At 41.5% G+C, this 26,156-nt stretch overlaps 2 protein-coding genes across 3 annotated transcripts in view; both read right to left on the bottom strand.

Moving 5' to 3' along the window:
• Nucleotides 1–4,442: 4,442 nt before the first annotated feature.
• LOC133652991 (uncharacterized) lies at nucleotides 4,443–7,708 on the bottom strand (the record flags this gene model as incomplete). The annotated part of the gene is made up of 1 exon (XM_062051969.1): nucleotides 4,443–7,708. A coding segment is annotated over exon 1 (3,132 nt), but the record flags the coding sequence as incomplete, so codon positions are not given.
• A 16,154-nt stretch (nucleotides 7,709–23,862) lies between these two features.
• Nucleotides 23,863–26,156, bottom strand: part of LOC133653510 (metabotropic glutamate receptor 7-like) — a 133,912-nt gene continuing 131,618 nt past the window's right edge. For both annotated transcript variants that reach the window (XM_062052863.1, XM_062052862.1), the window contains one exon: nucleotides 23,863–24,897. In XM_062052863.1, the coding sequence (XP_061908847.1) occupies nucleotides 24,848–24,897 (50 nt within the window). In that variant the 3' untranslated portion in view covers nucleotides 23,863–24,847. The remainder of the gene's footprint in view (nucleotides 24,898–26,156) is intronic.

Here is a 26,156-nt window from a genome sequence, read left to right as displayed (position 1 = left end):
TGTTCCTTAGCCCATTTCTGACATTTCCTGAAAGTTGAATCAAAATCTGCTGATGACTTTGTTTCAAACAAACTTGCAGTATGTCAATGTTGCAGTTCATAGTGTAATACTGCAAACTGTGTATGTCCTATTTGCTGTTTTATAATGATTGTTGTGAAAATGTCTGTTCAAACTATAAAATGGTTTAGGGTTTTCTCATGGATAGACTAAAGTTAAATTGGGGTTAAGGGTTAGAGTATTGTTAGGGTTTGGATTATGCTTTTGGTTCAAGTTTTGTTTTGGGTATGACGTCCGAGAGCAGGGTTGGATTTAGGGTTTGGGTTTTGGTTTGGAATGGGGTTGAGTCATGGTTAAGGGTTGGGGTTTTGGGTTAGGTTTGGGAATACAAATTGGATTTTGTTAATTTATGTTGTTGAGGTCTGGTTAAAGCAGGGGCTGCACCTGGCATTAACATTCTGTAGGCTTCTAATAAAAAATCAGGAACTTTAGGTCTCTTGAACCTGTAGTTCTTGGAACTGTAGGTTCCTGTAAACACGTGTGGTTCAAGTGTAGTTCATACAAATCAGGCTGATGACGTATGTATGAGTGGTACAGTATACTTTTTATACTGATACCCTGTAAATAAAGAGACAGTAATAGGTCAGATTGTTTTACTAAAGTATAAGTAAATGCAAAACAAAGTAATAAGATACAAAACAATATGATTTAAAAACAAAGTGTCCTGAATTATATATAAAAGTCAGGCTTTTGTCCACAGTGTCGAACAGTCAGAAAGTCATCCCCTTAGTAAATGATGAGTTCATGAGGGTCAGGTGAGTCCTTCTGATCCATTTCAGCAGTAAATAAGAACCATACTTGCCAACCCTCCCGAATTTTCCGGGAGACTCACGAATTTCAGTGCCTCTCCCGAAAATCTCCCGGGACCACCATTCTCCCGAATTTCTCCCGATTTCCAGCCGGACTTAAGGCACGCCCCCTCCAGGTCCGTGCGGACCTAAGTGAGGACAGCCTGTCATCAGGTCAACAAAAAAGTAACCACAGAACACTATACCGTATAGTGTTCTGTGGTTACTTTTTGGTCGGCCAACGGTTTACGTTGTATTGTGCACCCTGACGGCAAGTGTGGGAGCCTTTTTTAAAAAAAATTTTATATAAACCTTTATTTATATATTTCAACATTTACAAAACAGTTGAAAATAATAATCAAAGTAAATACAAAAACAGTACAAGACAGTACAAAAACAGTAGGGTTCTAAATATTTTTTAAAGGCAAGAAAAACTGGTCGGGTATTGAGAAACTTACATTTATGAATATAAAACTTAGCCAAATGTATAATGAGGTTGCAAAGGTAAAATTCCTTTTCAAATTTGTTTTCATACAGTGTAAATCCAAATAGCACATCTTTAATGCAAGTGTGGGTGTCTGTTCTGAAGGATGAAGTGAAGAGACGTAGCTTCGTCACCTCGCCTGGTTATTGACTCCAACCCAGAATATTACACTGCCCATACCTATGCTCCTTCAAAAGCTGTGCTAATGGCTGCAAAGCATTGCACTTTCAAATACAACAATGAGTAGAGAGGAGTGTTATGTGAGTATATGTGTAAATAAATGAACACTGAAATTCAAGTATTTATTTTATTTATATGTATATATATATATCATAAACACTGAAAGGTATTTTTTTTATTTATATATATCAGTGACGTGCGGTGAGGTTCATGGCTTGTGAGGCACTGACTTCATCACAGTCAGATTTACAAACATATGAACCCTAAAGAGTATCTTATTCACTATTTGATTGGCAGCAGTTAACGGGTTATGTTTAAAAGCTCATACCAGCATTCTTCCCTGCTTGGCACTCAGCATCAAGGGTTGGAATTGGGGGTTAAATCACCAAAAATTATTCCCGGGCGCGGCGCCGCTGCTGCCCACTGCTCCCCTCACCTCCCAGGGGGTGATCAAGGGGATGGGTCAAATGCAGAGGACAAATTTCATTACACTTAGTGTGTGTGACAATCATTGGTACTTTAACTTAACTTTAACTTTACACATACAAACTGTAGCACACAAAAAAGCACATTTAATAAAAAAAACGTTATTATGGTCTTACCTTTACTTATAAATGAAGTCCATGCGCCGCTGTTGTGCTGGATTGGTGCGCCCCCGCCATGGTGTGCGCCCCCTGACGCGAGTGTTGTATCAATTGGAGCCCACACTTGGAGTTTCCACGTGCAGGATTGCATCTATTTAGAGAAGTTGTTTGGTGGGAGGCCGGGGGGTGCAGGAACAGTGGTGTTCGTGTTGGAGGAGTTGTGAATGAATGAAATATGAAATCCGTGCTGCAGTCTGCAGGTGTACCTAATGTTGTGGCCCTGAAGTCATTCGCGAGCGGCTCCTCCAGCGCGGACATTGTTGATTTTGCACTTTTTGGCTTCTTGTTGAATGACTTTTTTTGGGTGGATTCGGTCTTGCACGTGGAGGGTTTGGGTGTGGGCTTTGGTTGATGTGGCACTCCCGTCGGGGGTGCATTCTACGGCGGGGGTGCATTAACTGGCACAAGGAGGCAGGATTACTGCGAGCCTCAGCCAGTGCGTCTTCGCAGCAGTTTTATGATTGCACAGCACAAGAAATACGTTACACACATACAGTTGTTGACTAAATACACTGTACATTATATACCTCAGCTAACTAAACTATGGAAATGTATAATATAGTTCATATAGCAATACGGTCTCACTGCACAGCAGGCCAGCAGTTAGCCGAGTCCGCAATCCATGTTGAGGCACAATGCAGTGACGTGCCTCAACTGGCTGCTGATCACCGCACCGTCTCTTCTCAATATTTGAACGGCAAATGTGAAAATTCAGCGATTTTGAATAAAAATAATCTAAAACTGGTGAAGTTAAATGGAAAATAACTTTATAGTATAATCACTGGATACATATAACAATCTAATTATTTTTTTTATTTTTTTAAAAATTTTTTCTTTCCATGATGGCACGTGAGGCCCCGCCTCACCTGCCTCCAGTGACTGCACGTCACTGATATATATATATATATATATATATATATATATATATATATATATATATATATATATATATATATATATATATATATATATATATATATATATATATATATATAGAAATACATATATATATATATATATATATATATATATATATATATATATATATAGAAAATATATATAGAAATACTTAAATTTCAGTGAATTCCCACACCGCAAGTATGATAACAACATATAGATTATAAATGTCAGTTGTTATCTCATGTCGATAACAGAGACTATCAGATTGTCATTAGCCTGGTAGCATTAGTATTCAGGTCACTAGGGTTGAGGCTAGGGATAATGTTTGATAATAAATGATCAAGTTTGAGCCTATTATCGAATCCTCTTATCAAACCGATTGCTTATCGATTCTCTTATCGAGTCCAGATAGGTTGTTGTATATGGAAAAAAACACACAATATTTGGTTTAACATATCACTTCACATTCTCTACTGCTCGCTACTATAGTATTACCATATCTGAGTTATTGTGCAGAAATGTGGGGAAATAACTACAAATGTGCGCTACATTCGTTAACCGTGTTACAAAAAAAATTAATTAGACTGATACATAATGTTGGATATAGAGAACATACAAACACTTTATTTGTTGAGTCAAAAATATTAAAGTTCTGTGATTTGGTAAAATTGCAAACAGCTAAAATGATGTGGAATTAAATAATGGAATGGATTAAGTAATGAAGTTAAACATTGTACTGATAAGATCCAGTTTAAGAGGCGTGGCGAAGTTGATAAAGTGGCTGTGCCAGCAATCGGAGGGTTGCTGGTTACTGGGGTTCAATTCCCACCTTCTACCTTCCTAGTCACGTCCGTTGTGTCCTTGGGCAAGACACTTCAACCTTTGCCTCTGATGGCTGCTGGTTAGCGCCTTGCATGGCAGCTCCCGCCATCAGTGTGTGAATGTGTGTGTGAATGGGTGAATGTGGAAATACTGTCAAAGCGCTTTGAGTACCTTGAAGGTAGAAAAGCGTTATACAAGTACAACCCATTTATCATTTATTATAAATGAATAGTGCTTACAAAGTACAAAGAAGAAGAATTATGAGAAATACTTTCAACCTTATTGAAAATAAGATATTCTTCATCTCAGTATATTAATAATGACTGAATTAATTAATTACATATTACAAAACTGTTGTATATACTAATTCACAGATATTTTATTATAAAAAGGTCAGTACTATAATACACCTCATGGTGCAACCTGGACACATCATCAGTGATTCTCCCGGGGTCATAGGGTGTTTCGGGTCTTAATCAAACACCCTCACCCGGGCGACCCAGCCGAGGGTGATCAGTCCCTCGACTTGTGTCCAGGTAGCGCACTACGCCACGCGTCCCCCCTCCTCAACCAGAGCCAACGTGAAGCCTTTTCAGACGCTTCCAAAATGTTTTTTATGGCTCTTCTCCTGTGCAGTCCACAAATCCCAAGGAGCCCCAGGACCCGGTGTAAGGACTTGCCTGCAAAACCCCTGCAGCCCACCTCAATAGGCTCGCAGCGGGCCTTCCACCCGTTCCTCCGGCAGTCAGCCACAAGATCTGCGTACTTTGCTCTCTTCCTTTCCTGAGCTTCCTCCATTCTGTCCTCCCAGGGGACAGTTAGCTCAAGGAGTACCACCTGCTTGCTGGTTCCAGACATCAAGACCATGTCTGGCCGGAGTGTTGTAGTTGCGATGATGTCTGGGAATCGCAACTGCCTTCCCAGGTCAACCAAGAGCTGCCAGTCCCTTGCTGTTGTTAGCAGGCCCCCCTGGGTCTTCTTGGAGGGTTGAGGTTTCTCTCCTGCTCGGACAAAGGCAATTGTGCTCTTGGTTGGGTGTTGCCGCTTACTGGTGTTGATGCCCATGCAGATGGTGTCTGCTATTGCCCGCAGGACCTGGTCGTGGCGCCACCGATACCTGCCATCTCCCAATGCCTTTGAGCAACAGCTGAGGATGTGTTCTAATGATCCTCTTTTCTGACAGAGCTGGCACACAGGTGCGTCTATCAGGCCCCAGGTGAACAGGTTAGCAGGGCTTGGGAGGACATCATAAACTGACTGGACCAAGAACTTAAACTGGTGTGGCTCCGCTTTCCAGAGTTCGGTCCAGGTGATCTTGCGACCAGCTATGTGCTCCCACTTGGTCCAGGCCCCCTGCTTGCTCATTCCCACCACTCTGCTGAAGCGAGCCTCCTCCACCTCGGCGCGAACCTCCTCTTGGACAAGCTTTCGTCTTTCCTTTCCTCTGGCTCTGCTGTAGTTTGGTTTGGTGTTGCAACCCAGCCCAGCCCGACCAGTGGCTATGGTTCCCACCAGGGTGCTGTGCCGCAGCCTCGCCTCTGCCCGCTCCACTGCATCCTGGGCACGCCACTTCCTTCCTGTTCTGACCTCCACACCTGCTGACGATACTTTCCCATCAGCAGAATCTCTGTAGAGCAGGACTTCTCTGGCCCGGGAAACCTTGAACTCCTCTGCCAGACTACTGAAAGGAAGCTGCAGCTTGGTGTTGTGCCCAAACAAAGCAAAGCTGCTTAGGCTCCGTGGCAGACCCAGCCACCTGCGCAGGGACGAGCTGATCTTCCTCTCAAATCCCTCCACGATGGTCATTGGGAATTCGTACATTAGCAGCGGCCAGAGGAGACGAGGCAGGATGCCATGCTGATATATCCAGGCCTTGAACTTCCCAGGAAGTCCTGACTTGTCCACAGCTGAGAGCCACATGTTGAGGTTATCGCTGGTAGCTTGACGTGCAGCGGTATCCTTCAGATCACCAGTGAAGAGCTTGCCCAGGCTCTTCACTGGCTTTTCTAACACAGATGGAATTTGGGTGTCTGCCAGACTGAAGCGAAAGCGGTCGGTTACCTTTCCTTTTCTTAAGACCAAGGACCTGGACTTAGAGGGCTTGAAACTCATTCTTGCCCAACTAATGAGTCGATCAAGGCCTTGAAGGAGCCATCTGCAACCAGACACTGATGTTGTGGTTACCGTGAGATCATCCATGAATGCTCTAATCGGAGGTTGCCGGGTGCCGGATTTGGACAAAGGGCCTCTGCACTCTACTTCCGCAGACTTCACAAGCATATTCATGGCCAGTGCAAACAGGGACACAGAGATTGTACAGCCTGTGATGATACCTTTCTCTAGACGATGCCAATCTGATGTTGAAGTGCCAGAGGACACCCTCAGACTAAAGTTGTTGTAATAGTCGAGGATGAGATTGCAAATCTTCTCTGGAACGTGGTATCTGCTCAGAGACAACTCCACCAACTTGTGTGGAATTGATCCATAAGCATTGGCGAGGTCCAGCCACAGTACTGTCAAATCGCCTCTGTTCTCTCGTGCCTCACGGATCAGCTGTGTTACCACACCAGTGTGTTCGATGCACCCTGGAACTCCTGGGACTCCTCCCTTCTGCACCGAGGTGTCAATATAGGTGTTCTTCAGGAGAAATCCCATGAGGCGATTGGAAACGATTTTGAAGAAGGTCTTGCACTCAACACTGAGGAGGGAGATTGTCCTAAACTGCTCGATGTTCCTTGCGTTTTCCTCCTTGGGAATCCATACTCCCTCTGCGTACGTCCACTGCTGAGGTACTTTCCCTCTTTTCCAGATCACCCGGAAGATCTTCCAAAGACGCTCCAACAGGCGGGGACACTGTTTGAAAACCTTGTACGGAACTCCACTTGGGCCTGGTGCTGATGCTGTTCTGGCAGATTTGATTGCCTCTTTAACTTCCTTCAGGGTGGGTTCACTGATGTCGAACAGGATGCAGGGTTCTGGTGGGCATATGAGGGCTGCACAGTGGCCGAGGTCTTGCTCTCTCATGCCGTCGCTGTAGGTGTTCTTGATGTGGAGGTTGATTTCCTCCTCGGGACATGAGAGTTGACCACTGCGTTTCTCTCCCAGCAGCTTCTTTGTGAATCCAAATGGATTTGCAATGAAGGCACTGCGCTTGCGGGCCCTTTCCTTGCCTCTCTTCCTGTGCCACTCGGCACGTCGCAGGGTGAGTAGCCTATCCCTTACCACACCCCTCAGTTCTGCCAAGGCTGCCTTCTCATTCTCGCTTGCCTTCCTGTACTGGCTCCTGAGTACTCTCAGTTCTTGTCTGAGTTGGGAAATCTTGGTTTCCCGCCGGTTTGGAATTGGTGCTGCAGTGGTAGTCTTGGTGGCACGTTGTTCCTTTATGCCAAACCTGTCTGATGCAATGCCAATTATGAATGTGCTCATTGTCTTGAGCCTCTGGTCCACATTACCCTTGGCTGTTGCTTCCAGGGCTGTATTAACATCTTCATCAAACTGTTTCCACTCTGACTCCTTGTTGGCAGCGGGCCACAATATCCGACGATGCTCTGACGGTCTGCTTTGGGGTTGCGCCGGTGGTGCTTGGAGGTTCTGGGCACTGTGGGGAGTGTCTGGGCCTAGATCCTCCTCCGTCTCATCAGGTGCCGTACAGGGTACTGGCACTGTGCGTTGCGCCACGGGTTTCCTTAGGCAGCCCATCTTGGTCTGGTGTATCTTTAGACCCGTCGGGTTTTTGCAGACCTTGCCACATTTGCAGACTGCACTCGTAGTCAATTGTCCATTCGCAGGGATCGTTACCAGAAAATCTGTCCGTTCGGGGCGCTCATTCTCCCCCCCTCTCGGGCGCCCCTGGGGGTATATCTCTTTAGGGTTTTTCGTAGCTTTGTATGGGTGCTCCCTTGCGAGAGCTGCAGCTTGGGATGCTACCCCTCCCTGCCCCGGTTGCCGTCTTTCCGGGCTGTCAACTGTCACTCCAATTGTCACCACACTTTCGGGGTTGTCATCCAGCCTCTTCCTGGAAGTCAATGGCGATGCCATACTGGATTAGTACTATAATACACCTCATGGTGCAACCTGGACACATCATCAGTGATTCTCCCGGGGTCATAGGGTGTTTCGGGTCTTAATCAAACACCCTCACCCGGGCGACCCAGCCGAGGGTGATCAGTCCCTCGACTTGTGTCCAGGTAGCGCACTACGCCACGCGTCCCCCCTCCTCAACCAGAGCCAACGTGAAGCCTTTTCAGACGCTTCCAAAATGTTTTTTATGGCTCTTCTCCTGTGCAGTCCACAAATCCCAAGGAGCCCCAGGACCCGGTGTAAGGACTTGCCTGCAAAACCCCTGCAGCCCACCTCAATAGGCTCGCAGCGGGCCTTCCACCCGTTCCTCCGGCAGTCAGCCACAAGATCTGCGTACTTCGCTCTCTTCCTTTCCTGAGCTTCCTCCATTCTGTCCTCCCAGGGGACAGTTAGCTCAAGGAGTACCACCTGCTTGCTGGTTCCAGACATCAAGACCATGTCTGGCCGGAGTGTTGTAGTTGCGATGATGTCTGGGAATCGCAACTGCCTTCCCAGGTCAACCAAGAGCTGCCAGTCCCTTGCTGTTGTTAGCAGGCCCCCCTGGGTCTTCTTGGAGGGTTGAGGTTTCTCTCCTGCTCGGACAAAGGCAATTGTGCTCTTGGTTGGGTGTTGCCGCTTACTGGTGTTGATGCCCATGCAGATGGTGTCTGCTATTGCCCGCAGGACCTGGTCGTGGCGCCACCGATACCTGCCATCTCCCAATGCCTTTGAGCAACAGCTGAGGATGTGTTCTAATGATCCTCTTTTCTGACAGAGCTGGCACACAGGTGCGTCTATCAGGCCCCAGGTGAACAGGTTAGCAGGGCTTGGGAGGACATCATAAACTGACTGGACCAAGAACTTAAACTGGTGTGGCTCCGCTTTCCAGAGTTCGGTCCAGGTGATCTTGCGACCAGCTATGTGCTCCCACTTGGTCCAGGCCCCCTGCTTGCTCATTCCCACCACTCTGCTGAAGCGAGCCTCCTCCACCTCGGCGCGAACCTCCTCTTGGACAAGCTTTCGTCTTTCCTTTCCTCTGGCTCTGCTGTAGTTTGGTTTGGTGTTGCAACCCAGCCCAGCCCGACCAGTGGCTATGGTTCCCACCAGGGTGCTGTGCCGCAGCCTCGCCTCTGCCCGCTCCACTGCATCCTGGGCACGCCACTTCCTTCCTGTTCTGACCTCCACACCTGCTGACGATACTTTCCCATCAGCAGAATCTCTGTAGAGCAGGACTTCTCTGGCCCGGGAAACCTTGAACTCCTCTGCCAGACTACTGAAAGGAAGCTGCAGCTTGGTGTTGTGCCCAAACAAAGCAAAGCTGCTTAGGCTCCGTGGCAGACCCAGCCACCTGCGCAGGGACGAGCTGATCTTCCTCTCAAATCCCTCCACGATGGTCATTGGGAATTCGTACATTAGCAGCGGCCAGAGGAGACGAGGCAGGATGCCATGCTGATATATCCAGGCCTTGAACTTCCCAGGAAGTCCTGACTTGTCCACAGCTGAGAGCCACATGTTGAGGTTATCGCTGGTAGCTTGACGTGCAGCGGTATCCTTCAGATCACCAGTGAAGAGCTTGCCCAGGCTCTTCACTGGCTTTTCTAACACAGATGGAATTTGGGTGTCTGCCAGACTGAAGCGAAAGCGGTCGGTTACCTTTCCTTTTCTTAAGACCAAGGACCTGGACTTAGAGGGCTTGAAACTCAGTAAATGATGTATATATTTGTAAACGCTCTGAAGTGGGAAAGGGGTAGGATTAAATACGCTTTACTTCTTCCTACTCCTGTAAAGTGAAATGGTATGAAACTGTGATGTGTTATACTGTAAGTGTGTTCATGTTCCAAATAAACTAAAGAAATAAAGAAAGCACTAGTTTATTAGACAGACCTGCAAGCTCTGTCGTGGTGTAGGCTACAAGATAACGTTAACGTTATCAGACACATACAAAAAGGCTAACGTTAACGTTACCGTTAGCCACTGACTATGCTGAGGTAACATTAGTCTAGCTAACATTACTGCAGTCCTGGTTGACATAAGAGGTAAAGTTACTACACGTGAGCAGATATGGAAAATAACGTTAGTTACTCACCGGCGTCACCGCCACTGTCGCTGGGCTGGGGCAGCTGGCAGAAGAAGAGGGGCGATCTTCGTCGTCTCTGTCGCTGCTTCAACACGTGTCGAAGACACGACACGCTTGTTGTACTTCCCCCCCCTTACACGAGAGCGAAGCCTGGCAATAATTGCATATTGCCGCTTCCTCGTTTTTTTTGGTGAAATGAAGCCATGCCTTGGAGCGCTTTTTCCGGTCCATTTTTTTTCTGCTTTCCCCATCTGCGCCTAATGACTGAGCTACGTGATGTCATTTCTTGTGATGTCCCACGGGGCATTACTTGTCGGGACGGGATTCGTTCTCAGGGATTCGAAAAAAAAGAACCAACTCTTTTTCTTTACTATAGTGGTCTCGATAACGGGTACCGGTTCTCAAAAAAGGGATTCGAGTCCGAGGACTCGGTTCTTTTCTTATCGAACAACCGGGAAAATCGGTTTCGAGCATCATCCCTAGTTGAGGCTAATAACTTCACAAGTGGCGTGTCACTGACTACTTTTAAAGCATGGAACGAAGTAAATCGTTAATATTTGATTTAATTTACCTTTGTTCCACTCGTTTCATGCCATCTCTATTTCACATTTCACGGTGAGCAGCTGGAGTCACCACTCAGAAGTCCGGCTGAATATTTGATATTCCTTTGTAAATATGTTTAACAGAGTCCGCCCACTTCTCGTAGTTTGTAAAAATTAATAAACAAGATTAAACTGCATACAAGTTTAAAGACGAGGGCTGAGTAAAAACACAGCAAGATAGTTCCAATAGCCAGCGTTTTTCAGCACCCACGTCACACAAAAGTTCCTGCAAGTTGAAAGTTCCTTTCGTTCTTTCACTCCGTTGTCAAGTTTGTTGTAATACAAATACATAATACATAAGAAATAAAGTTGTTCTCGCATACTGTAATGGCGGCTGAAACTTTGAATACAAAATTTAAGAAACACACCAGATATATTCAACCAATCAGTGTTCAACAGCAGAGCCCGCCCATCTTAAGTTCCTAAAGAACTTTGCAAAGTACCAACTTGCTACCATCTAAATAGTTTTTGGTTGAAACACAGGGGGGTATTTCATTTACCAGGTAAATGGAAAGTCCCTGCCAAAGTTCCTTGCGGTGGAAAAAGGCCTTATGTGGCTGTCTAGGGCACAATCACCATGGATGCTGTGCTCTGCAGGTGTTTGCTTGTTCTACTTTGATGGACTGAATTGCCTCATCATGGATTAAATCATACTTTGTTTCTACTAAACTTTTGTTCAGCGGTAAGTCAATGTGTCCATTCAAAAGCACATAGAGAAAATTGCAAATTTTGCATGGCTTCGAATGCTGTCATCGGGACAGATTTACGGCCGTACTTCTAAAACGACCGTACTATTTAAATTTATATTGTAACCATGGTCGCAACTACTATTGGGAACACAGAGGTCATGTCTTCTGTATTTTCAAGTGACAAAATGAAGAGGATATGACTGACAGAAAATATACTTTGTGTAAGACATCGTGTGCGCTGTACATCACCATGCGATAACATCCTCTCACAATATACGATCTTTGGCCATGTACAGCCCGCTACAACTATAGACAACGTAAGGCAGTTAAGTCCATATTTACTTTAAACATTATCCGATCAGAAATGTGCTGTCAACATAACATTAACATTTAAGTATACTGACGTCACCAATGTTGGGTTCACCTGAAAGAAATTAAAGTCACAAACTGTCAGTGTAATACCTTAACACAAAACATGTGGTGTGCTGAGGGCTTCGATGTCCGTGGAGACCCCAGTTTTGCGCGAAGAAGAGCATGTCAAATGTAAATTATTGAATAACGAGGTGTTTCATATGAAATTGTTACCCCAAACGTATTCTTGGCCACGTCATGGTCTGTCACGAATTAGAATATGAAGACAGATTTCCCCTTTTACCTTCCGTTGTTTATCTGCGCATGTCACAAAGACTTGAACTTCAAAGAACAAGATCTTGGATTCGATCTCATGTTGGATATTAAATGTTACAAAGTTTTTAAACTTATGTTAAAATTGTTTTAATACGCTAAACTTCAGAATGGTAATTAAAAAAAGTGGATTATTCAGTGTTTCACTCAAGGTAGTAACAGTATGTATATCGTGCTGAGATATACATAATTTCAGCCTTTCAAGGCTCTTCTTGGACCACCAATTTTTGACCTCGGTATTCGTCAAATCCTGGTGACGGCACTGATTGTAACCAAACGTTTTACCCTAATACATAATGTCGGAAGGAATTTAGTTTTTTCATAGTTTTTGTCCTTATATTGTGTTTTGTTTACTTTTACGTCAAAGCGGCATAAGAATTTTCTCTCCCTTCAACTTATTTTTTTACCTTTTCATATCAACTTTAAACAAATGAACACATGACAGTTTAACATATTGGATTGAAATGAATTGCAGTTAGTCTTATAGTCTCTTTGTTTATTGTTTGTGCGTGATTGTTCACAGTAAATGTTTACAAAAATGGCATTAACAATACATTATTACTTAATATGTCCTTAATAAACATACTTGACCTGCATTTTTGTTGGTTGTGTCTGTTATGCACACACTCTCATAGCCAGAGCTACATCTGGTCGCCAAGAGTAATATAGTAAACTTTTGTTTATTGCTGTTGATTGGTTGCCTGGCCATGGTAAATATATTTCCATGAAGTCGGAATTGTTCATTACAAATGGAATTTGTTTTTTAAAACGATGGGACCACAAGCAAAATCTTGTTTAGGGCCACCGGGCTAAGGTTAGGGTTATGGCAACGGTTGGGTTAGGTATAAACTAACTCTAATGTTGGAGTTAGTTTATATTGGGGGCGGCGTGGCACAGTTGGGAGAGTGGCCGTGCCAGAAACATGAGGGTTCCTGGTTCAATCCCCACCTTCTACCAACCTCGTCACGTCCGTTGTGTCCTTGAGCCATCACCCTTGCTCCTGATGGGTCGTGGTTGGGATCTTGCATGGCAGTTTCCACCATCAGTGTGTGAATGTGTGTGTGAATGGGTGAATGTGGAAATACTGTCAAAGTGCTTTGAGTACCTTGAAGGTAGAAAAGCGCTATACATGTATAACCCATTCACCATTTACATATTAGTGTTAGGTTGGGGGTAAGGGTTGGATTTAGCATCAGGTTAAAGTTGAAACTAACGCTAACATTATGCATGATTGTGTTAAAAAAGGACCCAAACTGACCACATCATTCCAAACTGAGTCACGCAGCATGCAGACTTACATCATATTTGAGAACTTTAAAATAGTCTAGACAGCTCTTAGTCTACTCTGTGTACAAAATCTACTTCAAATTTTCCATAAGTAATCATCTTCCACTGACAGTCCTGAATGTTGAGTTAAGTCCAGCTGCTGATGGAATGAGTTTTACTTTAAGTCCACCGTGATTGGTTTTCCATCTTTGTTGCCCTGCTCACACCCACGCGATTTCCCTGGGAAGCACATTCCTACAGAACACGAGCAGGTGGGCTGTAAAGTAAAACATGGTTTGGAGCTGGAATACAAGATCCATGTCAGTATATTGTCATATGAAAACATTCCTGAAGCAGTGCCCTGCATTTCAGAAAAGGTGTTTCTGTTATCTTTTAAGCACATCCCAAATATTATAAGACAGTGTGCTTAGCTCCCGATCAAAGCTGCACTCAGCCCCTACTGACTAGCTGCAAAGACACTGACACAGGCAATTAATTTAGTGTGGGAGACACTAGCCCTAATTGGTCATACAGTTAGTGGGATTTTTCTTGGCTGTGTGAAAACCAAAATGACAGAAAAGTAAAGACCATCTGGTCCCACGGGAGCGAAAAGAAAACACTTTTAAAATAGAAACAGAAACAACAAGATAGGAATCTCACTTGCTGACAAAATAGAATAAAATTAATTAAATGCAAGTCTTTGATCACTCTTGTCAGTGACCTCACTGCATAAATCAGTGACATGATACAAACATAAGCATTAAATACAATAGCTAGGCTGCATAGGCTTGTCTGTTGCATACTTTAGACCCGTGTTTCTTAAGCATAGCTTCTTAACCCATTGTTTAGTGTATGGAGAGCGTATGGCCAAGTCGATTTCAAAGTTGGCAGCCTAGATGGTACACATACAGCCCCGCGAAGGGCTTTTGACCAATCATTCAGGAGATCCTCTGGCCTTACTGTCTCCTATTGGTCAAAAGGCCCTCACGTGATTAAAGGGTGCCATTTTGCTTTGAAACCCAGTTGGCCATTCTCTCTCTACACATGGCTATAAAGAGCCACCAAAAAAGTGGTCCGTATGGCCCGCAGCTGTGCTCAGTTGTAATACACTTCTCCACCACTTGTGGCAGTCGTGACAATATCAAACAAAGAGAAGAAGTCTGGAGCTGATGTCATAGAAAAGTTTCTTGAGCCCAACAATGATGACTAAAGTGATGCAGCTGTATTTTCATTTGCACTTTAATGTTATTAACGGTTTTGTTAAGAAATATATTCATTATCAATATGGATTATTTACTTTAGCATACATTTATTTTTTGCAAGTTATTGATGAGTCCCTTCTTAGCAGTGTATTTGGTTAGTCCTTATTTTCTTATTCAGCCTGACCAAAGTCCAATGTTTATGTGTTAAATAAACACTAATCTTTGTGATTAACACACGGTTTCCTATCAGCAAGGTTGTGAACTCTAAGCAGGTTAGATGTAATTATTAATTATGATTAAAATCAATCCCGGGCCCCTCTGTAGTGGAAAAGTTGAGCCCCAAGGTCAAAAAGGTTAAAGGCCTACTGAAATGATTTTTTAAAATTTAAACGGGGATAGCAGATCCATTCTATGTGTCATTTTGATCATTTTGCGATATTGCCATATTTTTGATGAAAGGATTTAGTGTAGAACAACGCCGATAAAGTTCGCAACTTTTGGTCTCTGATAAAAAAAACCTTGCCCCTACCGGAAGTAGCGTGATGACGTTGTCAGTTGTTCACTCCCTCATATTTTCCTATTGTTTTCAACGCAGCTAGAGCTATTCGAACCATTACCCCATTAATTTGAGCGAGGATGAAAGATTCGTGGACGAGGAACGTTAGAGTGACGGACTAGAATGCAGTGAAATACATATTTTTTTTCGCTCTGACCGTAACTTAGGTACAAGCTGGCTCATTGGATTCCACACTCTCTCCTTTTTCTATTGTGGGTCACGGATTTGTATTTTAAACCACCTCGGATACTATATCCTCTTGAAAATGAGAGTCGAGAACCCGAAATGGACATTCACAGTGACTTGTATCTCCACGACAATACATCGACGAAGCTCATTAGCATTAGCTACGAGCTAACGTGATAGCTACGAGCTAACGTGATAGCATCTGTCTCAAATGCAGATAGAAAAAAAATAAATTAAACCCTGACTGGAAGGATAGACAGAAGATCAACAATACTATTAAACCATGTACATGTAACTACACGGTTAATAGATCTCAGCCTGGCAAAGCTTAACAATGCTGTTGCTAACGACGCTAAGGCTAACTTAGCAACTTAGCAACCGGACCTCACAGAGCCATGATAAAAACATTAGTGCTCCACCTACGCCAGCCAGCCCTCATCTGCCCAGCTCATCAACACCCGTGCTCACCTGCGTTCCAGCGATTGACGGCGCAACGAAGGACTTCACCCGATCATCCGTGCGGTGGCCGGTTAGCATCGGCTAGCGCGTCTGCTATCCAAGTGAGTAATCCTTGTTGTGTTGCTACAGCCGCCGCTATACACCGATCCCACCTACAACGTTCTTCTTTGCAGCCTCCATTGTTCATTAATCAAATTGCAAAAGATTCACCAATACAGATGTCCAGAATACTGTGGAATTATGAAATGAAAACATAGCTTTTTTGTATTGTATTCAATGGGGTACCAATACTTCCGGTTCAATGATTGACGTCACGCGCATACTCATCCTCCGAAGGCTTTTTCAATCGGAAGTGTGGCGGGAATTTTAAAATTGCACTTTATAAGTTAACCCGGCCGTATTGGCATGTGTTGCAATGTTAAGATTTCATCATTGATATATAAACTATCAGACTGTGTGGTTGGTAGTAGTGGGTTTCAGTAGGCCTTTAAGAACCACTGTGTTAGACAGTAGTTCATTTTACCATGCACTTATAGGAGTTACAACAGTTACATTGTATTTTCTTAAATAAGGGTTTTTATTCCCTCAATTGCAGAGAGTTGCAGCTGTTTAGTGGAGGCAGAGGTCAATTTTACAAAACCCAAAACCAGTGAAGTTGGCACGTTGTGTAAATGGTAAATAAAAACAGAATAAAATTATTTGCAAATCCTTTTCAACTTATATTCAATTTAAAATACTGCAAAGACAAGATATTTAATGTTTGAACTGAGAAACTTATTTTTTTTTGGTAAATAATCGTTAACTTAGAATTTAATGGCAGCAACACAATGCACCATTGTGTTACATGGCCTTTCCTTTTAACAACACTCAGTAAATGTTTGGAAACTGAGGAGACCGACTTTTGAAGCTTTTCAGGTGGCATTCTTTCCCATTCTTGCTTGATGTACAGATGAAGATGTTCAACAGTCCGGGGTCTCCGTTGTCGTATTTTAGGCTTCATAATGCGCCACACATTTTCAATGGGAGGCAGGTCTGGACTCCAGGCAGGCCAGTCTAGTACCCGCACTCTTTTACTACTAAGCCACACTGTTTCAACACGTGCAGAATGTGGCTTGACATTGTCTTGCTAAAATAAGCAGGGGCAGCTGTGAAAAAGACGTTGCTTGGATGGCAATATATGTTGCTCCAAAACCTGTATGTACCTTTCAACATTAATGGTGCTTTCACAGATGTGTAAGTTACTCATGCCTTGGGCACTTTTACACCCCCATACCATCACAGATGCTGGCTTTTGAACTTTGCGCCTGTAACAATCCGGATGGTTATTTTCCTCTTTGAAAACAATTTGAAATGTGGACTCGTCAGAACACGGAACCCTTTTCCACTTTGCATCAGTCCATCTTTGGTGAGCTCGGGCCCAGCAAAGCCAGCGGAGTTTCTGGGTGTTGTTAATACAGTAAATGGCTTTGGTTTCGCATAGTAGAGTTTTAACTTGCACTTAAAGATGTAGCGACAAACTGTAGTCACTGTCAGTGGTTTTCTGAAGTTTTCCTGAGCCCATGTGGTGATACCTTTACACACTGATGTCGGTTTTTGATGCAGTACCGCCTGAGGGATTGAAAGTCACGGACAATCACTGCTTACGTGCAGTGATTTCTCCAGATTCTCTGAACCTTTTCAAATCCCTAAATTCCTTGCAATAGCTCGTTGAGAAATGTTGTTCTTAAACTGTTGGACAATTTGCTCACACATTTATTCACAAAGTGGTGACCCTCGCCCCATCCTTGTTTGTGAATGACTGAGCATTTCATGGAAGCTGCTTTTATACCCAATCAGGGCACCCACCTGTTCCCAATTAGCCTGTGGGATGTTCCAAATAAGTGTTTGATGAGCATTCCTCAACTTTCTCAGTCTTTTTTGCCACTAGTGCCAGTTTTTTTGAAACATGTTGCAGGCATCAAATTGCAAATGAGCTAATATTTGCAAAAAATAACAAAGTTTACTAGTTTGAACGTTAAGTATCTTGTCTTTGCAGTGTATTCAATTGAATATACTGTAGGTTGAAAAGGATTTGCATATCTTTGTATTCTGTTTTTTTTTACGATTTACACAACGTGGAAACTTCACTGGTTTTGGATTTTGTATACAAATTCCTATTAGGATAACACAATACAAGCTGATGTTGCTTACAGTATATACAAGTATTACATTTGCATTTATAATTATTTGACCCAAATTGTAAACTACAGTTATTTTGCAAAAAACTTTAATTAGTACTGTCAAACGATTACAATTGTTTAAATCAGATTATTCACAAGGTTGCGGTTCAGGTGTCTGAACAATTACAATTACATTTGTCCAAGGTCAATAATTTTCATCAGCAGACACTGTAAAGACTAGTTTCTTTTAAAAAGATCTTAAAACTAGTGCTGTCAAACAATTAATTTTGCATCCGATTAATCACAATTTTGAACTTGAATTAATCATGATTTATTCGCTTGCATGTTTCAAATGAAATTCATGGGCGAAAAACCCATCTGCTGGCATCATATCATCTTTTGCATTTTGAGAGTTGTATTCATTTATGCTTCCTGAGCTGACTTTCAACATGATGTAGCCCCAGAGCCCCTTTCTGGACACTTTAAAATACATATTAGTAATCGGCTCACCAGGAGCACGATGGTTGGGAACTGTACATCACATCAAAGTACATTTGGACAATCTTTACAGAAATACAAATCAATCTCAGATATGAATCTGTTCACATCAAAAGTTAAGTGTTGGCTAAAGCGAAAACAAAATTGTACACATTAACTTGGTCCTGGTTGTACTTGTATAAAAAAAAAAAAATGTCATCTCTTACCTTGTATTTTGTGTTTTATTTCACTCTGTGATTATTTAATACAATGTTTGATTGTATGGTGTATTAAGAGTATGTTATATTTTGTATAAGCTCAGCGAGGGACAAGAGTTGGAAATTAGCATTAGCTATACATTCTCTGTCTAGGATGTCAGTTGCATGAATTGTTTTGAAACTGTTGAACTGTATCGTCCCTATTCAAATAAAATTATGTTGCATTCTATTCTAATTAACTTAAAGATACCCCGCTATTTGGACACAAATACTATTTTCTGTCAAAATGCCAGCCATAAACATTTGTTTAAATGTTTTATTTGAATGCACATCATTTATTTGCCCAAAATTTGCTAACAGTTTTATCTAAAGTCCGGTCAAGGTGTATTTTTAAGTGAAATTTGCGGGCAAACACACCTAGTCTCTTCATTCACCATTGCACTGATGTATGCAATGATCTGATCATTGACCTTGTAACAAACCTGCACCCCCTTTCAGGTTTTGATTGATTGATTGAAACTTTTATTAGTAGATTGTACAGTACAGTACATATTCCGTACAATTGACCACTAAATGGTTACACCCGGATAAGTTTTTCAACTTGTTTAAGTCAGGGTCCACGTTAATCAATTCATGGTAACCATCTACAGTTACGGTAGAGTAGCATGTACAGTCAAAGTACATTTTGTGATGAATCTGTGTTTATGCAGTACATCACACATGATGCATGCAATATTTTTTTGTGATTAATCACAAGCTAATTAGTCATTTTTGGAAGCCCTACTTAAAACTAATACAAATATTATATGAATATGATTTAAGTAGTACAAATATGAATACTGTTTTAAGAAAAGCAACAATGATACATGTTACTTTTCACCCTGACTGAGATGTGAACCCGGATACCCCCCTGCAAATGCCAGTATCCTTAAAAAAAATTTAAAAAAAAAAGAAAAACAAGGAGAAAACTGATACAAACACACTAGAAATGTAATTGAAACACAAATCTAATTACAGTATGTTACTATTCACCCTGACTGAGATTCAAACCCTGGTGCGCTTGTTAAGTAAACTTAATTAACCATTCAGCTATTTAACTTCTCCTCCTCCATTCATGAGCAGTTTGCCAGAAAACAGTATCATCGTAATATTCATGGTAATGTTTGACAGGCTTTGGTTGCCTATTGAGGACCACTGGTTTGGGGCTAGAAATCAGGGGTTCTAGTTAAAGTAGGGTTTTGAAATGAGGATTGTGGATTGAATTTAAAAAAATCTATCTGCAATTAGGCTTCCAAAGAGTTTTGTTTCTGCAGCATGTAACTAAATAAATAAATGATAAATGGGTTATACTTGTATAGCGATTTTCTACCTTCAAGGTACTCAAAGCGCTTTGACAGTATTTCCACATTCACCCATTCACACACACATTCACACACTGATGGCGGGAGCTGCCATGCAAGGCGCTACCAGCACCCATCAGGAGCAAGGGTGAAGTGTCTTGCCCAAGGACACAACGGACGTGACTAGGATGGTAGAAGGTGGGGATTGAACCCCAGTAACCAGCAACCCTCCGATTGTTGGCACGGCCACTCTACCAACTTCGCCACGCCGTCCCTACAACTACTGGTTTATTTACCCATTGGCGCTTGTGTTATGGTAACACCACTTGGACAAAACTTGGATATTGAGTCATTCAATGATTCGGTGCATTTGCAAACAGCTAAAATGATGTACAAAGCAAACTATAACCTGCTACCCAAGAATGTACAACAATTCTTAGAGGAAAATCTAATTTAAAACATTTGTATGCTCGTACAGCACTTAAAACCTTTAGCATATCCGTTTGTGGAATGAAATTATGGAATGGATTAACCAAAGAAGTCAAACAAAGCACCAATATGATTCACTTTAAGAGACTGTTCAAACTACAAGTATTCACAAAGTACACAAAACAATAATTATGATGAACATCTTGAACACTTTTTTTGTTTTAGATAAAGATTATTTATGTATTTAATATTTGTTTACTTACTATGGTATATTCATTATTTATTCTTTATTTATTTGCTGTTCTGTTACAGAGAACAAGGAAATGGGATACAATTGCTATGGTATGAAAAAGGGTAGGATTAAATAAACTCTGCTTCTTCCTACTCCACAGGCTGTAATGAAACAACTGGAAATATGTGATGCATTACATTGTATCGTATGCATGTTAGAAATAAACTGAACTGAACTGAACTGAACTGACTAATGCTCTACAGGTAGGTTGATTGTTTTGAAATATGTAATTGGATGAATGATGGATGATGATGGATTATTCAGCATTAATGCTTTATTTTGACAGCCCTAGTTTTAATAGATGACACATTTCCCAAAATAGTGACTGTTATAATATTCGCTCGGTTTGGCTATTTCTATAATTTTTTCATTTTGTTGGCTTAGTACAACTGTAAGAGTATACAAAGTGCAAATACAGCAGCACATCAACCTACGAGTACATTGTGTTTCACAGCCAAGCTCGAAACTTGTAACGCTCGTATCTTAAATCTGCACCTCCTATTAAAATGAATTGAAATCAACTTAATCCTTGCTTGGCCCTCCAAGAACAATTGTAACATTTAATATGACTTTTAAAAAGAAAAACAAACTTTTACACATGAAATATTGTAATTCAGTAAGAATACAAACTACTCAGAAGTGTGCGAAGGTGGCTCCGTCCCGTCTTCCAGAAACCAAGCACTGGAACAAAAACATCATGAGAAACAAAGGTATCGAAATATGGGGCCATGAAACGTGACTTTTTGCCAGGTGGCCGCTTCCCTCTGGAAGCATCTTATTTGGAGCCTCGCAAAAACGAGGCACTGATGGTCAGACATGGGGCGTGGTCTTGGTCTCAAGATATCGAAATATGGGCGCCATGATGAGGAGTACTATAAAAACTCTGATTGAACCATCAGATTTATCAGATAGACTGGTGTGTTTTGTTGTAGGGCTGTTGTATGGCTGCATGTGTGCGCGGGCCGTGCTGGGACATTGGGCATTTGGACATTCGGGAGCTCGGATTTGCCTGTCGAGGTGAGGGTGTGTTTTTCTGTCTCATTCCAAGGTCTCACCTGTTTCATACATATATATATATATATATATATATATATATGTATGAAACAGGTGAGACCTTGGAATGAGATATATATATATATATATATATATAGAAATATATATATATATATATATATATATATATATATATATATATATATATATATATATATATATGTATATATATATATATATATATATATATATATATATATATATATATAGCTAGAATTCACTGAAAGTCAAGTATTTCATACATATATATATATATATATATGTATATATATATATATATATATATATATATATATATATATATATATATATATATATATATATATATATATATATATATGTATGAAATATATATATATATATATATATATATATATATATATATAGCTAGAATTCACTGAAAGTCAAGTATTTCATACATATATATATATATATATATATGTATATATATATATATATATATATATATATATATATATATATATATATATATATATATATGTATGAAATATATATATATATATATATATATATATATATATATATATATATATATATATATATATATATATATTATATATATATATATATATATATATATATATATATATATATATATATATATATATATATATATATGAAATACTCGAGTTGGTGAATTCTAGCTGTAAATATACTCCTCCCCTCTTAACCACGCCCCCAGCCCCTTACCACTCCCCACCCACCACCTCCCGGAATCGGAGGTGTCAAGGTTGGCAAGTATGTGTCATATTATGCTCATTCCAGCGCTGTTGTTTTTAGTTTTAGTTTGTATCCAATCAGAATTCAGCTAGTTTATGTTGCCATGCTGTACCAAATCTGCCAGACGCCTTTAGAATCAACAATGCGGGCGTCCATGCACTGTAAGTGAACGGGGACATACAGTTGACAGACAGTTGCGATAGCCAATCAGATCACGAGTTGTCAGTAAGGTATTCTAGATGGCCTCACGTTGAACATGACATTTACGCGTCCTGTGATTGGATACCCATCGGCGCCGTTAGCGAATTAATTTGAAACACATAGAGTTGAGAGACAGTTGCGATAGCCAATCAGATCACATGTTGTTGACAGTAGCTGTTCTGTTACAACTAGAAGTTGTAAACTCTTTTTGTTAAAGTGTGTTATGCTTGTTATTTAATTAACTTTGTTACATGTGTATTTGTCGCCATCATGTGGTCAGGGCAGTTAATAAATATTTGAGAAGTGTGTACTTTGAATCAAACTTTATTGACCGGAAGTTGCATAAGCCAAGCAGAGAAATTTACGGTATATGCGTTTATTACTGATGCGTTTTAATTGATTTTTAAATGCACCAGAAAATAACTCGTTTTGTATACTGTTGATGTGATTCCATGCCCGTAATGGCGTAAATGTGTTCCTGTATAGTATTTCTCCAGCAATGATCATGTGGACCCCAGGAAGACTAGTGGGTTGTTGTGGCAACCAGCTAATGGGGATCCTTAATAAAAATCCAAAAAATCAAATCAAATGTGGTGACATCAATGATGGTATTTTGAGAGGTAATCATTGAAGTCGGAGATCACTGAAGGCCTAGGTGGGAAACGCACAGCCCGCCACTGGTAATTGCAATATACAATATAAAGCAGAGGCCCTAATGAATACTTGACAAGTTAGCCTTTTATCATTTTGTGTTTTCTAAGAAAATAATCAAACGGGTCGTGAAAGTGTGACCAAAACTACAAATTCACAGATTTTGTAAAACGTTAGCAGAGTGCTGTAATTCACATCATAGGGAGATGTTTATCTATCGATATCTTACATATCAAAATCAATACAGAAATCAGGCAGGGCGATGGAGTGAAAGGAGCTTAGCGGGCGCAAAGGCTCAGACTTCAGCAGGGACAAACTGATCCGACACGGCTGCTGGAACTTGGAAGGCGTATCAGCTATGGTGGATGAAGATGGGCTGAGACAGAAAAGAGCAGAAGGGTGAGTAAAGGAGTGTGACTGTAGACTTCTCTTGCTAGGTCTCATCTTCACTGCATGACTGACAGCACTGCTCTGGTTAGAGGAGTAGGGGTGGGGGGGGGGGGGGGGGGGTGTAGAGACAATGACATCTGCATCCGTTAACGTTGCAGTGATTAACAACACTTATTATGTTCATGCATCAGTTTAGACGTCTCATGAAACCCACTCACACGTGCACTGAAAGAACTGTGACATGCTGTGTGCTTTCATTGTATAAAAGATAACAAACGCATTTATTACATGTTCATAATTTGACAGACATCACAACAAACTTGCACGTTCGCTCTGATATTCATAGTTTCTCACAAGGTTGCTAGGTACCAGAACGGAGGGTTACGAAAAACAAACATGCTTGCACATACAGGAGGGAGGGAGTCAATGCATCACCAAATTAAAGCCATATTCTGTCCTTTGAACGAGTTCAGGTAAAGAAAACAAGGCGTCGAAGTGCCAAAGCTCATTATCATTATTATCATTTATTTTTTTTAATTGTTTTTGCTTACATCAAATAGAACAGACATACATTGGCACATGCAAAGTCAACACTTTGTGGTGCTTTTCTTAACCATCCAACTCCCACTGAACACTGACTGTTATCTATTTTTGTACTCCAAACATGAAAATACTCTCAAATATTTACAAAAAAAATATATGTACGTACAACGCCCATCACTCAAATATACTTGCCATATGGGACTGACTTTTTTCCTTTAAGTTGATTTGTGGCAAAGAAAACTATTGTGTGTGGCAGAGCTCGCTGTTCAAGGTAATTCGATGTACTTGGAGCAATAGAGGCACAGAAGAAAAATCACTTAGAAACAGTACAGGAGAGAAATCAGATAATGAGAACCCCAAGAGAATATGGCTTTAATGACATTTTAAAAGAAAGTATCTTGAAAGTAGATCCACTGTCCTTGGTGACCCTTTTAGTGGGCGGCTTGTTCTCCGCCAGGGTCGGCCGGGTCAATAACTTCAACACTTTGCTTCAACAGGAGGCCTCAGCAGCCCACAGCACGGCTAGTCTCTTTCAAGTCTGGATGGGGGTGGGATGCGGTCCACCATCCCGTTATGAGTGCACTGGTGCTGCAGGTGGTGCTGGGATGCCTGCGCTCGCCTCCCGTTTCTGTGGAGCTTCTCTAGCATTCTTTTCAATCACAAATGACAGACAAGCAGTGTTTCTCCCCTCCGGCACATCAGATCCTGAGGTTGTTGTAGCTCACGTATGTCTTCTTGGTTGCTTGACCTGAACAAGAAGGAAACAACAACTTTGAGCAATGCAAAAGTAATTTGCCGGCCAATATGTACCTTCATGTCGTAGTGCATTCTTGTCACCAGCTGTGATCAATCACATTTAGCCATGCTCATAATTTCCATGTAAATGCTATACCTTTCTATTTTCACTAACAATCAAAACAAACAACACACAAAAGGGCACCAAACAAAGGCTAGGGCAAGCAATGTGTTTCCAGTGAGGATTGCCATGGAAACGTGGCTGAGCGCATTCATGTGGGACCTCACCTCGCCGTTCAAGGTGCCTGCCCTCTTGCCGACTCATCACAACTTCCACCAGGTGGGGCGGGATTTGAAATTTTTAAGGTTCAAAAGGATGGTGGTGGATTTATTTTGGGGTGGCGCTTCACTGGCACACATGTCAGGCAGTCAGTCAGCAAGGACACGTCAGTCACATCTGTCATTCTCTCCGCACAACGAAAAAAGGTTGCCGTATGCTGCCTTAATTAAACACATTGCAATAGATTCTCATTCTACGGCTTTAATGTTGCCATGGTAACCAACTCTCCAAGGCTATGCAATTAAAGTCCTTTCTAGCATTTTGTGTTCTAGGGCTGCAAGTATGATGAATAAAACATCACTGAGTGTACAACAGAGTTTTGCTATTAACTAAAAACAGCAGGAAGGCCAGGCAGCCATTCCCAGCAAGTGTAGGTCAATTTGTGCTTATTATAATCTGTAGCAGCGACAGCATGACTTGCATTATACCGTTTCGATATTTTATACAGATATATTTCTATTTTAGTTGTTGAAATACATACATCCTGTAAAGCATCGGATATGTATTCATTTCATAAAAAGTTATTTTGCAATATTTGTTTTGGCTTCAGGGCTCTGCACTTACTATGTGTGTTAAATATGTTTATTCAAATACTCCAATGCAGAGATATTCAACTAAACTGTTTTGGGGGCCACATTTCCAGAAAACTAATGACCTCGTGTACGCTGAAAAAAACCTGCCATAAGCCCTTTTTCACTGCAAAGTTGAGATGTATCAAAACTGTCGATGTGGAAATGTGCGAAGCCTCACGCAGACTCCAAAGCTGCCGTACGTACATTTCTACAGGTTGTGGGTACTTGAGCGACGCACAGAGGTGAAAAAATAGTGCCGACTTTTACACCTCAGACTGATTGATGTGCCCATCAGAGACTTGAACAATTACCCCCTCGGCTACATTTGACTTTAACAATGTATAAAAGATCGAGACAAGG

This window comes from Entelurus aequoreus, linkage group LG07, assembly GCF_033978785.1.
Source record: "Entelurus aequoreus isolate RoL-2023_Sb linkage group LG07, RoL_Eaeq_v1.1, whole genome shotgun sequence".
NCBI lineage: Eukaryota > Metazoa > Chordata > Actinopteri > Syngnathiformes > Syngnathidae > Entelurus > Entelurus aequoreus.
Note: the sequence above shows the minus strand (reverse complement) of the source record. Positions and strands in the feature narration are given on the sequence as shown.